At 41.9% G+C, this 23,409-nt stretch overlaps 1 protein-coding gene across 2 annotated transcripts in view; it reads right to left on the bottom strand.

Moving 5' to 3' along the window:
* The window catches only part of phf14 (PHD finger protein 14), a 100,795-nt gene that overhangs the window by 20,922 nt on the left and 56,464 nt on the right, over positions 1–23,409 (bottom strand). For both annotated transcript variants that reach the window (XM_050034252.1, XM_050034251.1), the window contains exon 17: positions 7,354–7,471. In XM_050034252.1, coding sequence (XP_049890209.1) covers positions 7,354–7,471 — 118 coding nt within the window. The remainder of the gene's footprint in view (positions 1–7,353; positions 7,472–23,409) is intronic.

Here is a 23,409-nt window from a genome sequence, read left to right on the forward strand (position 1 = left end):
GTTTTTCACTTGTCTCCAAACTTTGTCCGTCTGCCATTGTGCTCGTGATTCAACTATCTCATGCCCAACTCCTCATAAGGACCAGCTCCAGTCCCTGATTGGCTGACCGACCAATTTCGCAATACATGGCGCGTTTCCTGCCGTAAAGCAGATTTTTTCCGCAAAATTTCGGCACCGGTGGCAGAAGCTTATTGCAAAGATTGCATAGCCACTAAGTAACCTATGTAAACGCTGATAGTCTGATTTTACTGTGGCCAATACCCTGTGCAACCCACATTATTTTCATAATGATATATTTTGGAAAAGATGCTATCTGTTGCCACTTTAATCTAAAATTCCATATACCATGATTGAACTACAACAAGCGAGCTGTTATGTCCATTTAAATCATCCAATGCATCTTGCCTTTCTTCATGACAGCAGTCTTACTGACGCACATTCAAGTACTGTTTGGCCACGTGGAACAGGTACTATTACTTTTGTCTTGACACTTGGTATGACTGAGACCTTCATTTCTGAAACTCTACCAGTACAAATACAGAAGGAAGCTGTTCATGTTATACCACCATACAAGCAAACCTCTGGAATCTATAGTGCAATACACAAACAGGCTGGATTTCAAACAAGACATTTAACCAAAAACTGTGGTCACATCACATACTGTAAGATACTCCGCGCCTCTTCCTGCGTACCTCTTCCTTCAGATGTCATACATCTTCCTCTCAGATAAGAGCAGTGGCTGCGGGGAGCTCTGACAAATCACTTCCTGCACCATTCTTTGTAGCAGGCTGTCAGGCAGAGGGGTCGACTGTCCGCTATCTCTGCCAGCAGCTGAATCTCAGTCGCAATGATCAGGTAATATTCTGCACTTAATGCTGGCATTTAAGAAACATTCTCCCCCCACAGGCAAAAACGGTGCATGACTTGGCATTTAAAAGCAGATAATAAAAGTTTCCTTAAATACAGCTCTCATCTCAGAGTGCTTTTTAGATGCCCTTAGTGCAGTCAATTATCTCCCCACACTTGCTATTACTGAGACACTCTGAGCACCTTGCGCCTTAAAAGGTCTGTACACCATGCTTTCTCAAAAATGTCACATTTTTAACTGCCTCTCAAAATGTAGACCCTGCAACATTAGAAGTGGCGTACACGTGTTGGCTTCTTTCATCCATTTGTTGCTTAAACATGCCTCTTCAATGTGCCGGACGAACTTGAATCGAATATTAAAAATCCATCAGACTTGGGAACCATTTACCCCTTACATATATCTATGAGCTACTTTCCAAAGTATAACATAAACAGATATAACCAATGCTTTAAAGAGGCTTACAGTTATTGAACATGACTGATCTTTTCTTGCTAAAGGAATAGAGAGAAAAACGTTTGCGCTAATTTGTCACGTCAACACAGCAAACATTATTCTCCCATCATCAAAGCCTAGAGGTTCTCCTATTCAATGTTAGCAAGTAGGAGGGAGGGGAGGAGGATGGGAGCAACTTCATAGGGACAGGATACTCCAGAAGGAAACAGAAAGGAAAGTCTAAAAGGGGGCAGAACGAGGGAGATGTCAGAGTTTAAGGGGAGAAAGCCACAGAGACGGACCTCATACTCACTATTTGTCTTTACTGCCAAAGGTCTACAACACAAAAGTACAATGTGAATAAAGTCTGTACTTGTGAACCAGGTTTCATCTGACATAGGGACTTGGATTCTACAGGGTAAATTGCACTTGATTGATACTGTCCACAACAAGAAAAACAACTTTACCAAACCTTAACCATCGAGGGGGCAGATAAAAAAACTCTCAGACAGTGTGGGCTTGTAACAGCCTTAGAGATGTCATTAAAGTCACCTGATGAATGATGTCTGGCTCCGATCAGAAAGCACTAACATGGATCTTCTTGAAAGGGAATGACTACGATTTTTTGTTTCTTCCATACGAGATCTAGTTTTTTCGTCACTAACAACCAGGCCTTTTGGTACAGTCATATTAGCCTTAAGTTTAGGAGTGCACCAATCCAGCTTTTATCCTTATTCAAGGTGTCTGCTGATGCCGACTCGAAACTACTGCTCTCTTTTCCTCTCATTTAAAAATCTGTGCATGGAACTCAGAGGGATCTTTTTTATGTATGGTAACAAAAAATCTACAGATTGCTGTGGCACTTAAGTCAAAAGTCTGTGAGTCATCCCCAGTTCAGTTGAATTAAATTTACATGCACCAAGCACTGAAAATCCTTGACACTGAGTTGTAACAAGGTAAAAAATGAATATTGAACAGAACTACCACTAGAATACTGACTGCTACATTTCTGAATACAACTTCTATTGGCTCACTGCACAAAATCAGATCAAAGTTCAACCAACAGCTTGAGCCGGTCAAGGCTTGCACCACATGAAACACATTCTTTTTTTTGTTAAAGATATTTTTCTGGGCATTTTTAAGCCTTTAATTGATAGGACAAATGAGCGTGAAACACATTCTTGAAAGGATCTCTCCATTCCTTGCATGTGCTTTGTGATTGGGAGATGGGGCAGATATTTGCAGAGAATGGTGCTTGCGTGATTACAACTTAACATTGGTCCATGTGTACATCCAATACAATGATCCCCTTGTGCAACACTTCGGTCCATTAAAAGGTATTTCCAATAATAACAGGCTGAATATGCCATGACATTTGCTGTTGATATTCATGATTCCATAGTCGTGGGAAAGGGGAATTGGCGTGAGTCATTGGAACTGTAGATTGAGAAACATCAAGAGGAGGAAATCTTACAGGTCAGCAGAAGGAGGGAATACATGGCTGCCAAATCCTCTCCTCCCCACGTCAGAGAGCTTTTTGGTATAAGATGAAGTCCCTTTGTGAAAGCAAGAGGAAGGTTTGTGGTCAGTGACCTGGTACACCTCTGATTTGGGTGGAGGTTGTCACACTTATATAGGACTTTTCTAGTCTAAAAGGTATCAAAACTGCTAATACAGCTGCTGACCACTGGCTGTACAGAAGCTGGACAACAATTGGTGTATTGGTGCAAGCTGAATAGGTAGCTACACCCTCATCGCCCCTTTTCAGGGTGGGAATGGGGCCACAAAATTGTCTCAGTGAGAAGCTCAAAGTCCATTTTGAGCTTCATCCACTGTCTGGGGCTTATGTCGTTTGTGTAGATGTGCACAATTATCGTTTGAGCCACAGAGTGGAGGTCAGTGAACGCTGAATTGTGTTCAACAATGTCTGTGACCTTTGCACCAGCAAACAGTCTGTTTTCAGACAGTGTTACAAACTGTTGCTGTTTGTTTTTGCAGCCATTAGAGTAGATGGTGATGCTGTCGGGGACACCGGGAGACACCGAGCTGGTTATGATGTAAAATCCATAATGACCACAGTAGTGTCTGGTGGCTGTAGCAAAGGCAGAAAGCAGGTTGTGGTAGAGTTTGGGGGATGGTTTGCTTTCTTTGGGGTCGATAGCCAAGGACGCCTTACCTTAAGGAAGGCTTTGCTGGGGTTAATAGTCAAGGACGCCTTACCTTAAGGAAGGCTTTGCTGGAGTCAATAGTCAAGGACGCCTTACTTTAAGGAAGGCTTTGCTGGAGTCAATAGTCAAGGACGCCTTACCTTAAGGAAGGCTATGCTGGAGTCAATAGTCAAGGACGCCTTACCTTAAGGAAGGCTTTGCTGGAGTCAATAGTCAAGGACGCCTTACCTTAGGGAAGGCTTTGCTGGAGTCAATAGTCAAGGACGCCTTACTTTAAGGAAGGCTTTGCTGGAGTCAATAGTCAAGGACGCCTTACCTTAAGGAAGGCTTTGCTGGAGTCAACAGTCAAGGACGCCTTACCTTAAGGAAGACTTTGCTGGAGTCAATAGTCAAGGACGCCTTACCTTAAGAAAGGTAGTGGGAACCAAGCTGGGTGGGGGGTACAGATGCTCCCTGCACCTATTTAGAGGTTGGCACAGACGGGTCCCATAAAGCAACACTGTCAGCTAGATCAGCTGTTTTCTCATTTGGATCTGCTCCTCTTAAACCACTAATGCCCATGTGGAGGAGTCATGGCCAGGTCCAGGGAGGAAGATGATGCCGGCAGATTCAAGATCAGCAAACCCTGACCCAAGGAGCTGTTGTCGTCGGGGAATATCATCCAGCATGCACTCTATGGCACATCATTCTGCCTCTATGTCAGAGCCATCACTGTACAGTGAGGAGTCAGGTAAAACTGCTTAAAATCCTCAATAAAAAGGGCTGTCAAGCTTAACCATCAGGCCAAAAACAAACCCAACTTAGCTCATGTTAGCAGCAGTCGAGGCAGTCCGGTCAGCTACATCCAGCTGACAGCAAAGTTAAATTAAGATCCAAAAAGTCAGATGACTCAAAACTTTCACTGTGTTAAAACAAGGAGTAAAACAGCCTCAAAACTTTTCTCAACAAACCTGTGCTGGGATTCATTAGACGTTAGAGAGGAATCCCATTGGACTGGCGCTAAACCTAAATCCCTTTCTAAATATAAGAAGACAGATGTTCACATCTTTACTGAAACATGCTGCCTGGATCGATGCTCACATTCAGCGTTTCCTCATGTGTTCATTTAAGTGTAAACTATAGCTCAATGATGCCAAGGAGCACAGATCAGAGGTCAGCTGAAGTTGGAGTAAGTTCATCCACTGAATGAAATAAAAAAAACATATATGGTATCAAAACTGTAGATTCATGTAAAAACTTACTAATAGAGTATTTCAAAACAAATTTGATTCCTATAGACTTTTGCATCAAGACCACTTAACATTTAAAGAGCTCTTTAACCTTTTGCTTTTCTTGATAATTGAATGTTTTATTCCTGTGATTCAGCATTTTCACTATGGCTTTTATAATTCACGTCTCCTGCGCCAGCATCAATCAGCCCCCATTTTACACAAAGACGGGGGCAGGACAGAATACTGGTTTCTAGAGAGACAGAAATGGGGATACATTTATCAATTAGGTTGAGAGGCGGCCAAATGTGACCTTTTATGTCAATATAATTTAATAAAAACAAGCAAACAACTAAACAAAAAAGACACTAGTTGTGCAGGGCATTTTTTGTACCTTTCTGAAAATGAAATCCTGCTTTTAAGGATCTATTTTTTGAGATGGACAGCAACTGTTTTGTACTTTACTTGTTCATTTTCAATTTTCACAGGATTACAGTGAGTGAAAAGACCCTTGCAGTTACCAGACAATTGTGCAGTGTTAGCTGGGTTTCACAGAAATATTTAAACAATAAGTGGGGAAGCAGAAAGCAGATGTATTTTAGTGATTAAATACAACTCTGTATTCTGACAATGGCCAATTTTCATTATCAGAACTCAAAGGTAGCTTGTGGATTTTTCCTGTGAATAAACACAGTTTGTTGAGGTCTGACAAATGTGTCACATTGATTTTCCATTCTTATGAAATATTTACACAGTCAGTTTGTGGAATATTTTTAAAGCTGCATGGTTTACATCTACTTGGTTCTTTTCCTCTGCCCTTCTATTACCACCACCGATTGTCAAGAGTGGAAAGACATGACACCATCTGAAGGAACATCGCTACATTTATTACGTGCTGTTTTCGAAGCTGAGTAAACATAAATCCTGGCCTCACAGTGAACATTTGGGAATTTTGTTTGTTTGAATTGAAACTGACGTATCCTCCCCTTAAATTGTATGCTTAAAATGTGCTCAGACATTTTGACTTGGTGGTAGAGATGGCAGGAACAGCACGGGTGAAAATTGACAACATTAACGAAGGCTCAGTTCCATTAAGTGTTCCAGTAAACTATTCCAGTGAGCCTGCATGCACAATACCAGGGCCTCCTGTAAGTGGAACACAGCTATAATTAATGTTATTAAATATGCCTGCGCTCTTTTACTATGATATGTCAAGATGTCTGCCTTAAAAAAAAGGACCAATGGTGAAAGGAACAACAGACATACTTAGAGGTCTGTGGCAAAATGGCTGCAAAGCCACCACCGTTGGCAGTTGCACTGAAATAAAATCTAATATTTACTCTAATTTGGTTAGTTTGGCTAATAAAAGGAGCTATACTGGCTTTGTGTGTATCTGTCTTTACAGCTACATAGCTGATGTAGGCGATTTACATGGTTTCACAACAAGGCTGGCAATGACCATCTTGGAATGATTAAATATTAGTGCCCGTCCACACAAATATTACGCCAATCAAATGACAGTACCAACAATGTCAGTTGATACGAGTGATGTGCGTAATTAGACAACTAGTTGAGGAAACGTTGCTACCCTTGCTAGTCAGCACCAGAAGTTAGCCCTCTGATACCCAGACAGAAAGGGAGGAGTCTGGGTCAGCGTGCAAGACCACTGACCCTGATCATCAACACTTCTCACTCTCTTTCTTTCTCTTTCACACATGCATAAACACACATGCACTCTCAGAGTCATGTACACGTGTGCATAGTACAAATCCGCAAATACGGAAAGTATGACCGAGCCTTCACACACTCATGTTGCCTGGATGTCTTCTTACTTGGCTGAACGGGAAAAGTGCTCAGGCTTTTCATTGGTTGGGCGCATGGGAAATCCTGAGAATCACACTCATGCGTAAGAGTTACCGCATGAGATGAGTCAAGATGTTAAATACACAGTAAATAAATGTAATTTGTTATCTTTTAACAGTGAGTTCTGAGTTGTTAGGGTAAAAGGCACTTTTCTTGTCTTAGCAACCACTCAAAGCGCTTTAAACTAAAAGCACCATTCATCCATTCACATTCATACACTGGCGGCCAAGGCAACCACACTTGCTCATCAGATAAAAATTCACATGCACTCACACACCAATGACATAGCCAACAGGAGCAATGTCGGATTCAGTGTGTCTCTGAAATGTAGACTGCAAAGGCCAGGGATCGAACCACCAACCGTCCGGTTGGTAGACGATTCCCAGGGCATTTAAAATTTAAAAAACTGATTACTGATTTCATATGGCTCTTATACTCAATATTTTTTGGACAATGTTTAACCTAAGTGATAAAATTATGCTCAGTTTTATCTGTTTTCTTACTTTTAGCGTAGTCGACTTTTCTAAGTTTAAACTTCTGCTTAAACCTTAGGGAAATCAGTCAGGATCAGCTGGTACTAAAAAACCCCGGCAACACAGGCGGTGCAAACGATATGCAAAAATAAAAAGCTTAAATTTCTTCTTGGTAATTTCAATTTTGACCAAATAAGTACACAAATAAAACCAAACACAGGTACATATCTCAGCACAACACACTGATGAGGCGACATGTCGAAGCAGGCCAACCCTACCCCAATTGCAACCCCCTCCCTCTGTTGCTTTCTGAGGCGTGCACACATACAGTCAACACTCACCTTGGAGGAGGATGTGTCACACTCCTGGCAGATCCAGCCATATCCTGTCTGCTTGGGGGATTTCTTCAGCGGGGGGTCCAGACACCCAAAGTGATAGCAGAGCCGGCACTCGTCACACCTGAGGCACAGACAGGAAGGGCGCGTGTTACACCTCACATAAATAAAAGCGCCCGTCTTCCTGTAATGATGAGGCCAGCTCGGGAGCGATGATGGATGATGACAAGGCAGCTAGTTGTCAGTCATGAGACTTTGTTAATGCATTCATAAGTCCCTCTAATCACTCCACTCCCTTGACCTTACACAGCCATTGACTGTCCAATGGTTCATATCAGCAGCCAGATAAATACAGGCCTTGTTAGTGTCAGATAAATGCCTGTCGGGTCTCCTACACCTGGACCGACTCTGTGTCCTCAGGTAAAGTAACAAGGGCCAGACAACAGAGAGGACACAGAGAGATGAGTACCATGGTTTTACCCAGATGCTGCATAGATTAAGAATATTTGATTACTGAATTTAGGACCACGTTATAGTACTGCATTACTGACAAATGTAATGTGATTATAGTACATGTTTTGTCATTTCACAGGTTAGAAATTGATCTCAAACTCCAACCTGATGATTACCAAGGTCTTAAAAAGTCTCTCTGAACCCTGCAGATACACTTGTCACTATTGTCCTGCTGTGTTTCTCCCCCTGTCATCAAACCCCTCGTGCTGTCATTCTTCCCCCAGTAATGGAGACGAACAGAGAGGGTTCAGGTTGACCTCCCGGGCTGTTAAGCTGTTATCAGATTTTCATTGGAGAATGTGAATCTCCTTCATTGATTAGGACATAATTGGCTCTAATTGTGGAGTGTGTGTGTGTTTACCAGGCAGGGGGAGCTTGTTGAAGGGCAGTCAGTCTCATAAATGATTAAAAAGGAAAGTCTGCCCTCTTTGTGCTGCAGTCACAGGCCAATCTTTCATGGCTCAGATACACCCACCATGCTTTTAATGTAGTTTATTGTGCGTCAATGCAGTATTGACTTCCCTCAGCTGTTTACTAGCTCTGCTGACCGGAACTGAGATTCATGGAGATAGAGTTAATAAAAAGGAAGAAATCTAAATTGCTTGTTCTGTAAGTGAGTTAAAAAAACACAAAGTATAATGAAGGTGTCCAAAGGTGTGACTCATGTCCTGCATTGATATGTGGCCAAAGACACTATTAGTTCCACATAAATAGGCTATATTGTACAATGAGTGTGAACAGGTACATGTGGAAACTATGAAAGAGAAAATGGACTGCAGCCGTTATACTGCACACAAAATGACTTTGGCCTTTGGTGGTTAGAGAGCAAAATAAAGTCACAGTGTATACAGGCAGTGGAGTTGTCAGAGTTCCTGCAGGGTGGATTTCTGTCCAACTTATTACATACTGCTCAGTACAGCCACTTTCTAATGAATGTAGGTGCTCATGGTGTAGTGATTATAAGTGGCAGGCAGAATGGGCCTGGTTCCTGCTCAAAGAGGCAGTGAGTGAAAGGAAAAAGGAACAGCTGTGTGAGCTACAGTATGAGGTCTATTTCACTGCATTAGTCCGGGCTAAAATATACCAGCGACTATTGGATGAATTACTGTGACATTTTGTACACACCCAGACGATCTGGTGAGCCCCTGACTGTTCCTCTAGCGCCACCAGCAGGTCAGAGTTTTTACTTATTCTGTAGATATCTCAACAATTATTGGGTGAATTGGCCAAAACAGATTTTTTGTTACCAGAGGACAAACACTTCTGACTTTCATGATCTCCTGACCTTTTCTCTCGTGCTACCATGAGGTTCATATTTGGGATTTAAGTGAAATCTCTCAAAAACTACAAGATGGATTGTTATGAAATGTATTACAGACATGATCTCCTCAGGATGAATTGTAATAACACTGATGATCATTTGACTTTTTACCAAGTCGCAGTGTCTGGGGCTGGAAAGTGAAGCCAACAAGAAAGTGTAAAAACTGCAGTTCCTCCAATGGCCACTTGAGGCTGGCTCCAAATGGGACTCAATACCCATAGACCGCCATGTTAAATATGCCTGACTTTACAGCAGATGTTTATAGTAAATATTTTTACAACCTGGTGCAAAAAAAGGTTTTGGTCAGATGGCTAAATTCTCCTTTCATGACAACTGTGGGGGGTGAATGTTTATATAACTCACCCATTTAATGTTTTTAAGGCTTAATATTTTGCACAATTAGAGGCGTTGCTGCTCTGAGTGACAGGTGGATGCCAACAACATCACTTAGGAGAAGTACCTATGGCGTAACCCTAGATTAGCAGAGTATAGACGTAGCTGTTACTGTCGCTATGTCAGTGTGTTTTCAGTGCATGCAAATTATATTTCAACATTTTGGTTGCCTAGGAAAGTCTTGTTCAGGGTTTTGTTGTCCTTAAAACCCTCTAAGAAGTTGGATGTTCAGTTTTTCGGGTACATACATTTTGCTTAAATGGTTTCAGCCTTTATTTCCCAAGCAAAAATTAGCATTAGCATTTGCATTATCACAGTTAACCATAGTTGTAAATGCATCATACTAATCATGCTAGCAGCTAGGGTTATCTTCACTCTCTTGTCCAAATATGGACAATAATGGCTCCAAAAATCCAGTCCAAAAAACAATGATGTCACAAGGGCTAAGTCTATTATTTTTATACATGTGGGCAGAATTTCAGTTTGTGCAACACTCTGATTTCTGACCAAATAGGTGTAAAACATTCCCATCAACCACAGCTGTACTTTGTGTTTGGTTTTAATGCTAACATGCTAAGCGAAAATGGTGAACATGGTAAACATTTCACCTGCTAAACATCAGCATGTTAACACTGCATTTGAGAAATCATGGGTCTATTAAGAGAGCTAAATAAATATTGGGCTGCCAATTTGTCCCAATACCCACATTTGAATTTGAGCACACTGTGCATTGCACTTGTGGGCTATTAGTAGTTACTTTGTTTTAAAACAAATTAGCATTTTTATACCCACAAATTAACAATTCTTGTGCATAATTTTTTCCCCCAGATATTGTTTGTGCATGCTATGCAGGCTGATGTTAAGAGTACTGGTGACTATTTCAACTTTATACCACTGTATACAATGGTACAGGTAGCCTATAGCGTTTGGATATTTGTAAAAGTAAAAACTCACATTGGGGTCTGCAAATTATCCAGATTAACAGGGACGAGGTTGTAATATTATACTATGTAATATAATATAACATAGTATTGACGGGGACATATCAATCTCACCACTCAAAGTCATACTTTTGTTCCCCTCACTTTTCTCAGAGGACAGAGGAGGGTTGATTGCCTTCAGTTCACTCAGAGTGATCAGCTTAACTAGCACCTATGAATGGTTCAGCCAGCAAGTGTTGTCTTTGTTACAGTACCTGCTGTTTAATGATATGGGTTTGAAACACAGTAAATGTAAGTGATTACACTAAATATATATCACATGAATCTAGAAAAGTGGTTAAACAATAGACTGAAACTACATCGGAGATACTAGATGATTTAAAGGGAATGCCTTCTATTTTCTTCTTAACAAACACATCACTATCATTCCTGCAGCGTTGAGGCATTCAGGAAGCTGCTGATCCACTCTCCTCGCCTCAGTCAATAAAATGAAGAGGATTTATTGAATCAGCGGGTGATCATTGCTCCTCCACACTGATTCTGTTTCATTTTGTTGGGATTGTTCTGTCTTTTCATGCTGTGGTTTCAGGATGAATATCATGAAATCACATTATACACTCTGTCCAAGAAGCTGTCTGTGCATGATTTATGGCAGCCAATGTTTGGATATCAATTATGAGTCCTCAACAATGAAGCCAGCTTTGTGTTGGATGTGTGTGCTGAAAGGAATTAGGCAGTTTGATGGTATCAGATCTGATGGCTCTGCAGACATGTTCAATATGGCAAATGGCAACTGTGCCTCAGGCTTTGTCTGAGTCTGACGTTTCACGGGAAGCGCTGACAACACATCCAGTCTGAACATGAAGGAATCACAGCTTGCTGAGGGTCATTCTGCATTCTTTTGTTCACCTCATGTTAAATTTGTGTCTATGAGGATAGTGGCTGTGATCAAACCAAAAGAGAATTTCCGTCATTCAAATGTTCTAATGACATTCCATTAATTTCACGATGTATTAACAATTAATTTTCTGACACCTACAACAATCAAAAGAGGTTCAAAATGCATTAGGTGGATATAGTTAGTTATTTTCTGAAGACAGTGACTTATCTGACAGCAACCAAATTGAATTGAAAAAACGACCTCTTTACACCGCATTACATGGTGGCGGCAAGTAATGTGTTAATATTACATGCCAGCACCACTGACACAATGCCAATGGAAAGTCAATTATGATCCTTTGTCATGATGGAGACACGTATTCCCTGGTTCAGCAACGTCACACAATGGGCGGTGAATAATGTAACGACCCCATAGGTAGTATAAAGAGCGAGAAAGTCCTCGTAGAGGGGACGTCAGGGTGGTGGATCAGTCAAACAAGCACACAACTTTTACCCAGGAGACGGCTGTTTGTGTCCCATGAGAAACTAAAAGTCAGTGCTGACTTCTTTAAACTTCACGTACTTATACCCTTTATGTAGTGACATCACGTTTAGTGACGTACTTACATCGCCTACCTAACAAATGTATTACTTTTACCGAAAACATGATCTTTTTCTCAACCTAACCAGGTGGTTTTGGTGTCTAAACCCAACCGTGCCGTCACCAACACAAATGAGAAAGTTTGCTCGCACCGGTGGCCGGTGCTTGGTTTTTGCTCGACTGTTCTCAACATGGCAGTCGGGTCACAAACTTTGTCATTTTACAGTTAAACAGTAGCCTGAGTGTCAGACTGAAGCTCCCAGAACCTTCAGTCTGACATGGCTTCCATTGAAGGCGATTTACAAGGGGGAGGGAATTTGATTTTTCCCTAACCAATCAGTAGAGATCAACGACTCACCCAGAATCTGACGTCATTAGTATCCATGCCTCGGGGGTGCCGAAAACAAGCGAGCATTGCCCGTTTAAAATGTCTCCGTCGTCGTGCACGCCCAGCTGCATCGCCGTTAAATCCAGTTTAGCAGCTTCCTTAATTTGGTCCTCCATTAACGCGAGTAGTGGCGAAATACCTCGATAGCATCGTTAATGTGGTCTGTAGGATCTGTAGCGGTCGCCATTGTTGCTATCCTCACCAGTTACCCACCGGCGTACAGCTTGACATCAGCGTGGCGCTGATTGGCTAATCGCTAGACCCGCCCCCACCCCCGGCGTTCATTGGTCCTTCCATCGTTTGGATGAGATAAATTGCAAATTCATTGCAGTATGCCAGACCAGAGATGCAAGCCTACAAATTCATTGCAGTATGCCAGACCAGAGATGCAAGCCTACTCAGTTGAGTGGGCTGGGTCTATGGTCTGGAACCAGGCAAGTTAAACAGTACACTAAAATATGTTTCTAAAAACATCTGAGGTGAGAAACAGGCAAAACAGTAAAAGTATATTGATTTATTTGATCAGCACTGTGTAGTTTGACAGTGTGACCAAAGTTTATGGGCTTTGATTGACATGATTGACAGCTGCGTTAGAGACTCCAGGGCTCTGATTGGTTTGATTTTCCTTCGTCTGAGGTAGATTCTAGCAAATACCACAAGGAGCACTACGAGGAGGAAAAACACGATTTTCATTAGGGGTGGGGAAAAAAATCGATTTTAAGATGCATCGAGATTCTGTCTTGAACGATGCGAGCATCGATTTGGAAAACTCATAATCGGTTTTAATTTTATTTTTATATTTATTTTTCAAATTACCGTAACTCCTCGACCGTTCACGCTATCGACGTAATTCCAACGGATTCTGAAAGCTGAGAAGCAGAGCTGATATACGATAGTGACGTCATAACCTGTGGAGGAGGGGAGGGAAGTGGGCACAGCAGGAGGAGAGTGACAGCTGACGAGGAGAGTGCAAGTTGGAGTGATTTAGTGGTGTTTTAACGGCGTTTTGGTGAGTTTTAGTGGAGTTTTCTTTGTAAATAATGTTTAGTGTTAGAAATAATAGTATTTGTGGTTTTTTGAAAGCTTTTGAGTTTTTTATGCTGTGTTTTTGAGTGTTTCTTGCCGTGTTTTCATCGTGTTTTCACCATAGTTCGTAGTTTTGCCATCGTTCGTGTTTTTATAGTTCATAGATAGTTATAGTCAGTTATAGTTTTGTAAATACTGGAGGAGAAATGTCGAGGAGGTCAACGAGGGACAGGAGAGTCCCGTTGAGATTTGTGGATGAGGAGGATGGACCGGAGGAGACTGGTGGAGTGTAGTCATCTCAACCACAGTAAGTAATACAGTTTGTATGCACTGGATATGTATTCCCAGCTTTATTACAAAAATGTTTATCAATATCTAGTGTAAATTTTGCTTATTGGCTCGTTTTAGAATTGAGAATCGTTGCCCTCGGAATTGGAATTGAATCAAATCGTGAGGTGCCTAGAGATTCCCACCCCTAATTTTCATACAGATTTTTTGTCTCATGTACTTCTGCCAGGATGTAGTGACAGATCAGCAAATACGATAAAAAGTTTAGGAAGTTGAACCAGGTTAAGGTCATAAATTTACAGCTGGCCTTCATTCTCTTCGTCCAGAGAATTCTGGCTAACCTGTGGGTTTTGTTCCAAAACCTGTGTGATGTCTGACTGCTCTTGTGGTAACTTGATGTCACTAGGTATGATGACCTGAGCCCAAAAACAAGACCCAACTTGTAATAAACCAGAATTATCCTTTAAGCAACCAACAGAAAACAGTGTGGACCTCCATTCAGATGGAGACTAGCCAAACTCTATTAAGTGTTAAGTTATGAAAGGCAGCCCTCTGGCACTCGGCTAAGAAAAGCTGTGAATGTGTCTAATAATATACCTGTAGTGTTTACACATTAAGCGTGGTAGATTTACTAAAATCAGAGTAGAAATTTAATTGGCATAGATAATTGGCATCTTATGAGTTGTAGGGGCATAAGCTAACAGCTGCTGCACATTAACACGAATATGCAGAGGCAGGTGGATCTCTCTCACACACACACACACACACACACACACACACACACACACACACACACACACACACACACACACACACACACACACACACTCAAACACACACACACTGTAAAGAATCTGGGATGGGCTGAGCAGGCATATCTGCCTAGGAAACGATGGGAATTTTAAGTGCCCTCCGGCCACCTAGTGAATAGAAGACAAATGACCAAAGTGTGTGTGCTCCACTAATGAGCATTCTCCTATGTCGCACACAAACCGTCAATTGATTTTACATGAATCTCCAAGTAAGGTGAGAAAGAAGGCGCAAACTCTTCAGTTTCGCTGCTGGAGACTCTTGAAGACCTTCCAAACTCACAGGAGGGCTCTTTTTATTTGGCAAGACTGTGACGACTGCACACACGCTTTCCTAATTACTTTACCTTAATGAACCTTTTTTAATGTTTGTTGTGTATCGTGGGGAAGATCTTTGAATTAAAGCACTGCTCACTGATGCAGATGCATGGTTTTCTGTGTGCGTGATAATGTGCTTTTTAATCTTCATTTATCCACAAAACTGAGCTTCACATTCGGAGAATTCCACACAATTACACTGAGAGCTGACCGACACAGCCCCAGCCCACTGCTGTAAGGGCCTGGTAACACGGCTCAGTTTCTGACAGAAATACATTGTATTCAGTGCAGTCAGAGGAATTGCTCCTGGAGTCAATATAAATGTACAAGGAGTTTTGATGTTGTTGCATTTTGGTGAACTTTGGCGCAGTACTCTGCTCTGCTGACAGATAGCAAAACACCCTGACAGCGCTGACCTTTGAGGGAAGGGAAAGGTAGAGCCCCAAATGGAGGAAGCTATCATAACATTAGCTGTGTCATGCTACCTAACACTACAAGACATCAGTTCATGGTGTGAAAGGGCACAAAGCGACAGGAGCAGTTAAAGGAACATTCCAACATTTTCTGAAATTTTGTCTTTTGCTGTCAAACCAGTAGTCTTTCAATTGATATCAATTTCATCTGTAACACAAGTAGATACAGGACATTTTTATCTTACAAATAGCCACCAAAAAAAAAAAACAGGAAGTCAACCAAATCCATAAGTGTTTTAACTAGGGATGTCCCGATCCAGCTTTTTCCACTTCCGATCCGATACCGATATTACAGCCTTGAGTTTTGGCCGATACGGATACCAATCCGATCCAAGCGCGTATTATACATATTCACTTATTTTGTTGTCAGTCATGTTAGAAAAGGTTTGATCAAGCGATATTACTCTAACAAGAACAACTACTTAATCAGGTGAGTTAGCATGATCCACAACAGTTAGTATGAGAAACTGACCTGTTTATTGTTAACAGGGTTAAATAAACAAACTTTAAACTTGAACATTAACATTAAATAAAAAATATAGCTGGTTTGCTCTGGCTGCTTTGGCCCCTTAATAAATAGAAAATAAATCAACACAAGAAATCTTTAAAATGTCTGATATTGAAATTAAAATAGCAGCAAGACTCCACACACTTGTGCTTTGGCCCCCTAATAAATAAAAAATAGATTAACACCACAAGACATTGTTGACATTTAACAAACAATGCAGCCTTTCCTTTTCAGTTATTTTTGTAGTGTCAGCGCCAGCCTGGTGCTGCTGTTTCCTGTGTGTCCGCATGCTCGCCTGGTGGATTGATAGTAACTGCTGGAGCGGATCACTGGAATGGACTGCTTGAATCGCGGAGCGCTGGGCTGGATTGGACTCCATGAAAAACTGGATCGGAGTTCTTGAATCGGCATTTTTCCATGCAGTCCGATCCGATGCCGATGCACGTTTTTTTGCTAATATCGGCGGCCGATACCGATCCGAATGTCGGATCGGGACATCCCTAGTTTTAACTGCTCTCCATTTCACAAAATGCCTGACTCTTCCTTTAAGCATTCAGTATCTTTCTTCTCTTGAAACTCTTCCAGCTCCCTTGCTCGGATCACATCCATCTTTCTTCATTTTGATCTCAATTACCCACTTGTTAAGTTTCATGACTGCATCTTGTACGGTTGTGATGCTACAGACAGACATATAAACTTCTGCGGTACTTCCTGCTACAATTTGCGTCACCTGGACCACATTTCACCATAATGACACACACACACACACACACACACACACACACACACACACACACATTAAAAACAATACCAGGCCTTGCAACATTGCCGTGGCTGGTAAAAATAAATGGCCCGACAACTAGGGCTGAAATGATTCCTCGCGTAACTCGAATAATTCCAGTAATTTTTTGCCTTGAGGCTTTTTGATGGTTGCTTCTATTGCAAAAGGCGCTTATGTTACTTTCGCTGTTGATAGCCTACGCAGCTGTAACATGGATGTGAGACGCGGATTGCAAAACGATGGCAGAAGAAGTACAAGAAAAGAGCGCCAAAGAAAACAACAGGAAGTGTCACGGGTGTGGAATCATTATAGGTTAAAATTAAAAAAAGTTTAGTGTGTACTGCAAAACAGAGTTAGCATACCACAATAGCAGATTCTCACACAGTATTTCTTATCTGATTCCTCGAATAATTGCCAGAAAAAGCGATAGAATACTCGACTACTACTATGACACTATGGTTGACACTGAGGGTTATGCCAAAGTGCCTTAAGATGCCACAGACAACTCAGGTTTAAAGAAATCTGAGGTCTCCCACACTGTTGTTTACTTCTACTCCATTAAATTCCAAAAAGTGCTAATGGCTACAGTGTGCAAGATTTCTGTTTTCTGCTCTCTTTACATAGTTTTTAGTCCAATGCAGTCACTCCTAATTTGGGAAAGGGCCCAAATTAGGAGTGACTGCAATGACAAACAAATTGTCAATCAATAAAACATCTATTTAGACACTATTTGTGACATCACAGACCATCCATGTTTCCCTACAGTCTGCGAATCTAGCCAGTGTTAGGCTGATTAACTAGTGAGGAAGCAGATGTTCTTGCAGGTGGTGTGATCCATAAAAGTCTAAATCTAGCAGCACTGGCGTCTTGGAAGATGATTTTGGACCGTCACTGGTTGATCTACGTAATGTAGCCAGTGTTGTTCTCAGTCTCTTCACTGTCACCTGCTACCACCAGCCTATCTGCTCCCAACACTGCCCTTACACACCTCGCCACAGCAAGGTCCTTGATGTTATCAAAGCAATTTGGCCCAGCTTTAATCATTGGGAAAATTGAGCAGTCCCCCTCCCCCTCCCTTGCACTTTGGAAGCAGACAAAATCCAATCACTCATAAGAGAGGTTATTGATTGATCTAATCTTATTGGAGGTGAGGTTGTGGAGGGGACATGATTGATTGCTTTTGTCTGCTACACATGTTGCTCTCTGTTGGCGATTCGTGTCCACTTTCATCTGGTATTTAATCTCTGTGTGAAGTTCTCAGACCCCCCCTCCCTCCCCTGCTCCGCTACGACCCGTCCTCGCGAAGTGGGGCCTCATGGCCCACAAATCTAAACGGACTTCATTTGATCTCATCCACCTCTTTAAAATGGCTGTCACATTGCTGTCCAGGTGTCGTGAAGAGGAAGCTTCATCGCTCGACGATCTGCAAAGAGCCTCAATTCATCCACAGAGGCTGCAGAAATATTCCACGACGTATGGCCACAACTAAATAAATCGCACTGACTAGGACATTGGTGACACAATATTAGACTGAGTCAGTTGGATAGAATAGAAAATTATGTGAAAAGATATGAGCTCTTTGGACGTGGGAATGTAGTGAGATAATTCACGCTAAGTGAACCATGTCGAAGGCGTAGCCAGAACTCCAACCAAAAGGATTTATGTATAAACGTGCTGGGTTTTGTGTTGTAGTGTCCAACAGAGTGAAGCTTATCTATCAAAAACAGTCTGTGTTTTGTTCATACGTAGACCAAGATACAATGTCACATAACATAACTGTTTATGTTACGTCTGTGAGCTAATTTCAGAATTTTATCTGTGTTAATTTATCTCAAGCCTTTATTTCTTTAGTGTGGAATTTTCTGGCAGTTGATCAGCACAAAGCTCTGTGCTTTGTAAATAACACTGGAGAAACCAGCACAAAAGCAAAACTATATAACTTTTGCAAAAGCAACACTGATCCTGACCCAACCCTGTCACTGAGAGAATATGTGGCAATTATGAGATAATGGCAAAACGAGCATTACAGTATAAGTTGACAAGAGTCAAGAGTCAGCAAACTAATTCTGTAATGTCTGCCTATACAGCTGTATCTCCATAAAGCTGGCTAAAATTAGCAAACATAGGTCATACCAGACCAAGCAAAAGGGTCAGTACGCTTTGTGGTACCAACATCTGAGTCCAAAAATCAATCTGCTCACTTCCTGTAGTGACTGGCCAGGTATGAGAAAGTAGAGGGGGTCTTTTCCTTTCATCACACAACTACTTCCATCACTTTCCATGCGTACGATCCAGTGCAACAACAAGTATGTCTGCCAAAGACTGTCCAAAATTGTTAACCGTTATTGGTTGGTGGAGGATTATCACCCCTTGGCCCTCTCTACAATGGCAGGCCCTTTTAAATACTTTGTCTTCACACATTTTCACATAACATGCCCGGACGACTACTTTATTTGAAGAATACCTTGACCTTAACTCTGACCCTTTGTCACTGAGGCCACATTCAACAATTATGTGCTGATAGTAAATGTCAAAATGAGTCAAGACACCAAGGCCAAGTCTTGATCTTGTTGAACCACCAACCAAGTGAGAAACCATAGATTCACACTGATAGAATTGTTGTTGAGATTTTGAAATGTCCTGCACTACTTCTGCCATGACATCAAAATTTTGTCATTTATTTTCATGAATTTCAATGTCTATTTCTTCTGGGACAGTACCTGTAGTTGGAGCGGCCACAAACGATACATAAAGACTTACGTTAAAGCAAGAGTCTTGCTGAAAGTGACCATACACAATTTAAATTTGTTTTACTGTATTAATGTACAGAATGGTACTGTAATGTACTGAGGATGGCCTCATTTTAAACCTCTCACTAATTAAAGAATAAATGTTTTTTCAGAGGTTTGATAAAATGTTTAACGCAATCCTGGATAACCCTGACTATGACCATGTCAAATATGAAGTTGTTTTAATGTACAGTTTTGGAGAAAATTAAAGGGAAAGTCAACATTAATTACAGTATAACATTGATATATCATATGTATTTGTAGTGTCATAAATAGGAAAACGTCGCAGCGGTTGATGTGTCAAGAAAGAAGGAACAATACAGCAAATGATGCAGCAAAAAAATGTGCAGGTAAAATTGAATTCCGCTTTTCATTTGTAAGACAAATAACTTCTTTTAAATGTGACATAGTCGGGCTTTAAATGTTGATATATTGTGTTGTTTACTTGTTTAGGACATTGTCATTCTGCATAAATTTGCCTCTTTTGTGGCTTAACCATCGACAAGTAGATATTCAGGAAGGCACTGGCTTCCATGTTCTCCTCTCCTTATCAAAACCAAACCAGACTACTAAAACAATGACAAAAATCAAAAGCACAAATGAAGCACTGAGTTAAATAACCTTAACGATGAGACAGAACCTGCAGGGTTATTGATGGCTGCTGCTTCCCACCTGCTTTGTACCCACAGTATTGACAGTGGGTTTGTGGCCTCAGAAACTTCTTTTCTCTCCAGTAGTGCTGCTGTCTGAGCCCAAGTGGCTGAAACAAGGCAATGAATTTATCACAAGTGGGCAATGCAATTACCTTGGGAGTGGCCACGTGACAGAAATCAATATGACACAAAGCGCTCGGCCATTGACTCTCATCCATGACAAAGTGCGCCGGTGCCTTCCCATAGAAAGGAGTAGATTATTGGACTTTGCGAGCCTCCTACTTTTTTGATTTACTGTCGGGTCACTGCAACATTAGAAAAGAGCCATTGTTTTACAAGAGGGGGGAAGAAATGAATGGACTGCTGAAGTCGCACCTATGGAAAAAGCCAAGTCAGAGCGGCTGCCTTTATTAGCTCGTCTGGACACAACTCATTCACAGCTAGGATGGAAAGGGAAAGGGAGTGAGCTCTACCACTCTCACCTGGTGCTTTGTGTGTGGCTGAGGGCATGTTTCTTTTACTTCCAGCAGGGGGCCCCAGTGAACTGGGTACAACCCTGGAGAAGAGTCAATTTCAGCTGCAGGTCTGCGCTCTCACCTCTGTGGGAGAAACTCGAGCCTTGTAGCGTCTAACCCAGCCAGAAACTCCGTCTCCTCTATTGGTACCTTGCTACGGAAATTCCACTAGAGATGCGAACAGCTTGTAGCCAAGTGCAACTCCATTAAACAAGTCTATGACGAGGTAATCAATAAAGATATAAGGCACCCATAGGGCTTTGTGGCTCGTGTTCAGTGTGTAATGATTAAAAAATGGGGTAGGAGGCAACACAGTGCAGTTAAAAGAGGATAAGACAGAAACCAGTTAGGGAGGAGGAAAGGGAAAAGCGTGTACCTCAGGAAGCATTGGAGCGGACCCACACTGTGGCGGAATCAGTGGGATAAAGAGACAGGGAAAGAAGCAGGGGAGTAATAGATTTTAGCTGCTTGGCCACACTTCCCACACAGCCCCAGTCCCAGCTCTTGTGTTTTCTGTTTTAATAGGGGGGAAAAAGGGTGAAGTCAGCAAAAACAAAATGCCGCCATTAAATCATCTCCCCGGATCCGGTGTCAGAGCAGTAATGGGAAACGCACTCATCATCGGAAAGGTTACTGCTTTCCAGAAACCTCCCTGCTAGCTTTTCTCTCTTCGCCCCTCCCCTTCCTGTGCCTCCTGGCCCCAGTCTCATCCCCTAACCAGAAACCAGCTGTAGCTGAGCTGATCTCTGGTTTGCCGGCTGCTGTTCGGTCCCCGAGGACCCCCGGGGTCGAGGATGAGGGATTGGGGCAGCTACAGTTCACCACGGTGAGTTGGTTCCATCGCTCGCAGATGCCATGTTGAAAACCAAAATGTGTCTCTTTCTGTGTTCTCCTACAATTGTTGAAAGAACAAAGGCTGCCCATCCACCTTCAGACAAGTGCCTTTTGTTGGAGTATGTTACCATATTTTATGTAAGCTTTTCATACGACTGGGGACGGCAGTATCTGCTCTTTTGTCTGTCAAGAACCACCGGCAATTTGACAACTAGAACTAACCCCTCGCATTTTATACCTTTGTCAAGTTGCAGTTTACATCCATGTCTGTCCAGACTTTTATAACATATGTAGTGAAGACTTTGAATAAATTTAATTACGGCTTTGACTCTATTATTTGGAGAGATGAAAGTTATGTTCTTTACCTACAGACTGTTTTTACAGAGGTGTCAAGAGGACTGATAGAGAGCTTCCTCACATGGTGCAACGATAATCACCCCAAGCTTGATATCATCAGAACCAAGAGCTTGTGGTTGACTACCAAAGGAACAAGATGGAAGACAAAGTTGTGGCACTGACAGTAGACAATCTGTTCCTGAGTTATGGAATTCCCTCAAGGTATTCCTGAGATATTGGGTTCAAGAGAATGGGACGTTTGTACAGACAGCTCGCAAACACAATGCTTCCAACTGTGGCTGTTGCGGGCACAGAGGCATAAAAAGATCTTAGCACAAGATCCACTTATGCCTAGTTAAGACGACACAACTTGAGCCCTGATTTTCCACTCGCTGACAATTTTTGGAGCTCCCTGACAAAAGCTCCATATCAGAGGCCAGTTGGTGTTGGCTTGGTGCTCGCAAATTGGTGCCCGAATGCTACGTGTGAACTATTTAAAGACACAAGCTGAGAGGCTCAGCAATGGATTGCAGACGCTCCACAAATATCTACCTGCCTAAATGATTAGATAATTGTCAGCAAGCTACAAGACAATGAGACGGAGACAGGGGACAATGTGGCACTCTCCAAGTGTGAAGAGGGAGAAAGTAAAGAGAGAAGTGGAACGTGGACTGTTGCACGCAATGTTGCTGTATACCTTGCTTGGAATGATGCTTTGTCACTTTTTGACTCTGGTATTTTCTAGTAAGTGGGAATTCCTCCTGGTGCAAGATCTTGTAGTTTGACCTGCTGTTGCTGATAAATCATGTAAGGGTGAAAACCACAACGACTTCAAGACTCTGGATTACAAGAATGCAAGTTGTGTAGTGAGAACAGCAGCAGTGAACTCAGCTTTACTGGACATTTCCCAGGGCTTTCACCCACAACTTGTGGCCTTCATCAGTGGATAGAATTTTCTCAGCTGTCATGAAGTACTGTACAAGTGAACTATCCACATCACAACTACTTAATCCTCTGACGGAGGCCACAAAATCTACGTGCCAGGCTTTAATGAAATTCAGTCAGCACAGTCGTGAACCATGATGAACCATTTACATTTCTAGCACCAATCTGAGCCCAAGATGTCAACTTGAGACATGGTGAAATCTGCTGAGCATATTCATGTTGCTGAAGCTATGAACCCTTTCATGTTCTTTTTCATGACCATTTTTTTTAACTTTCATTCTTTTATTAAAAATCCCAAGTGCAGTTCAGCTCTGATATTAAGTATTTGAAACCATTTATATGTGTAGAAGTTATTATGCATAGGGCTAGGCGATATGAAGAAGGTCAAATCAGGGGCGAAAATCCCATTTCATAGTGTGGGGAGACAATAAACAGTAAAATTTTAGAGAATAATTCCAGGGGGGGGCAAGGAAAAAAAGTTGTAGCCTGTCTTTTATACAGCATCTTTTACCGCAATTTGACGCTTTAATCTTCTCTCTATCTCTCCAACAGGCACAGTGAATGTCTATACTGACTAAACTAAAACTAAACATTTCCTGCAATTAAACTGGTAAACTGGTTTATAAACAGTGTGCTGTGAGATCTGCCGCTGCGCACCTCACAACCGTGCGTAATAGTTGCGCGTAATGACCGCTCCTCGTCGGTTAGACTGCATGTTTTGATGTTTGTCTCACTGACAGGTGGAGAGCCT

The sequence above is a fragment of the Epinephelus moara genome, chromosome 22, assembly GCF_006386435.1.
Source record: "Epinephelus moara isolate mb chromosome 22, YSFRI_EMoa_1.0, whole genome shotgun sequence".
NCBI classification, from domain to species: domain Eukaryota; kingdom Metazoa; phylum Chordata; class Actinopteri; order Perciformes; family Serranidae; genus Epinephelus; species Epinephelus moara.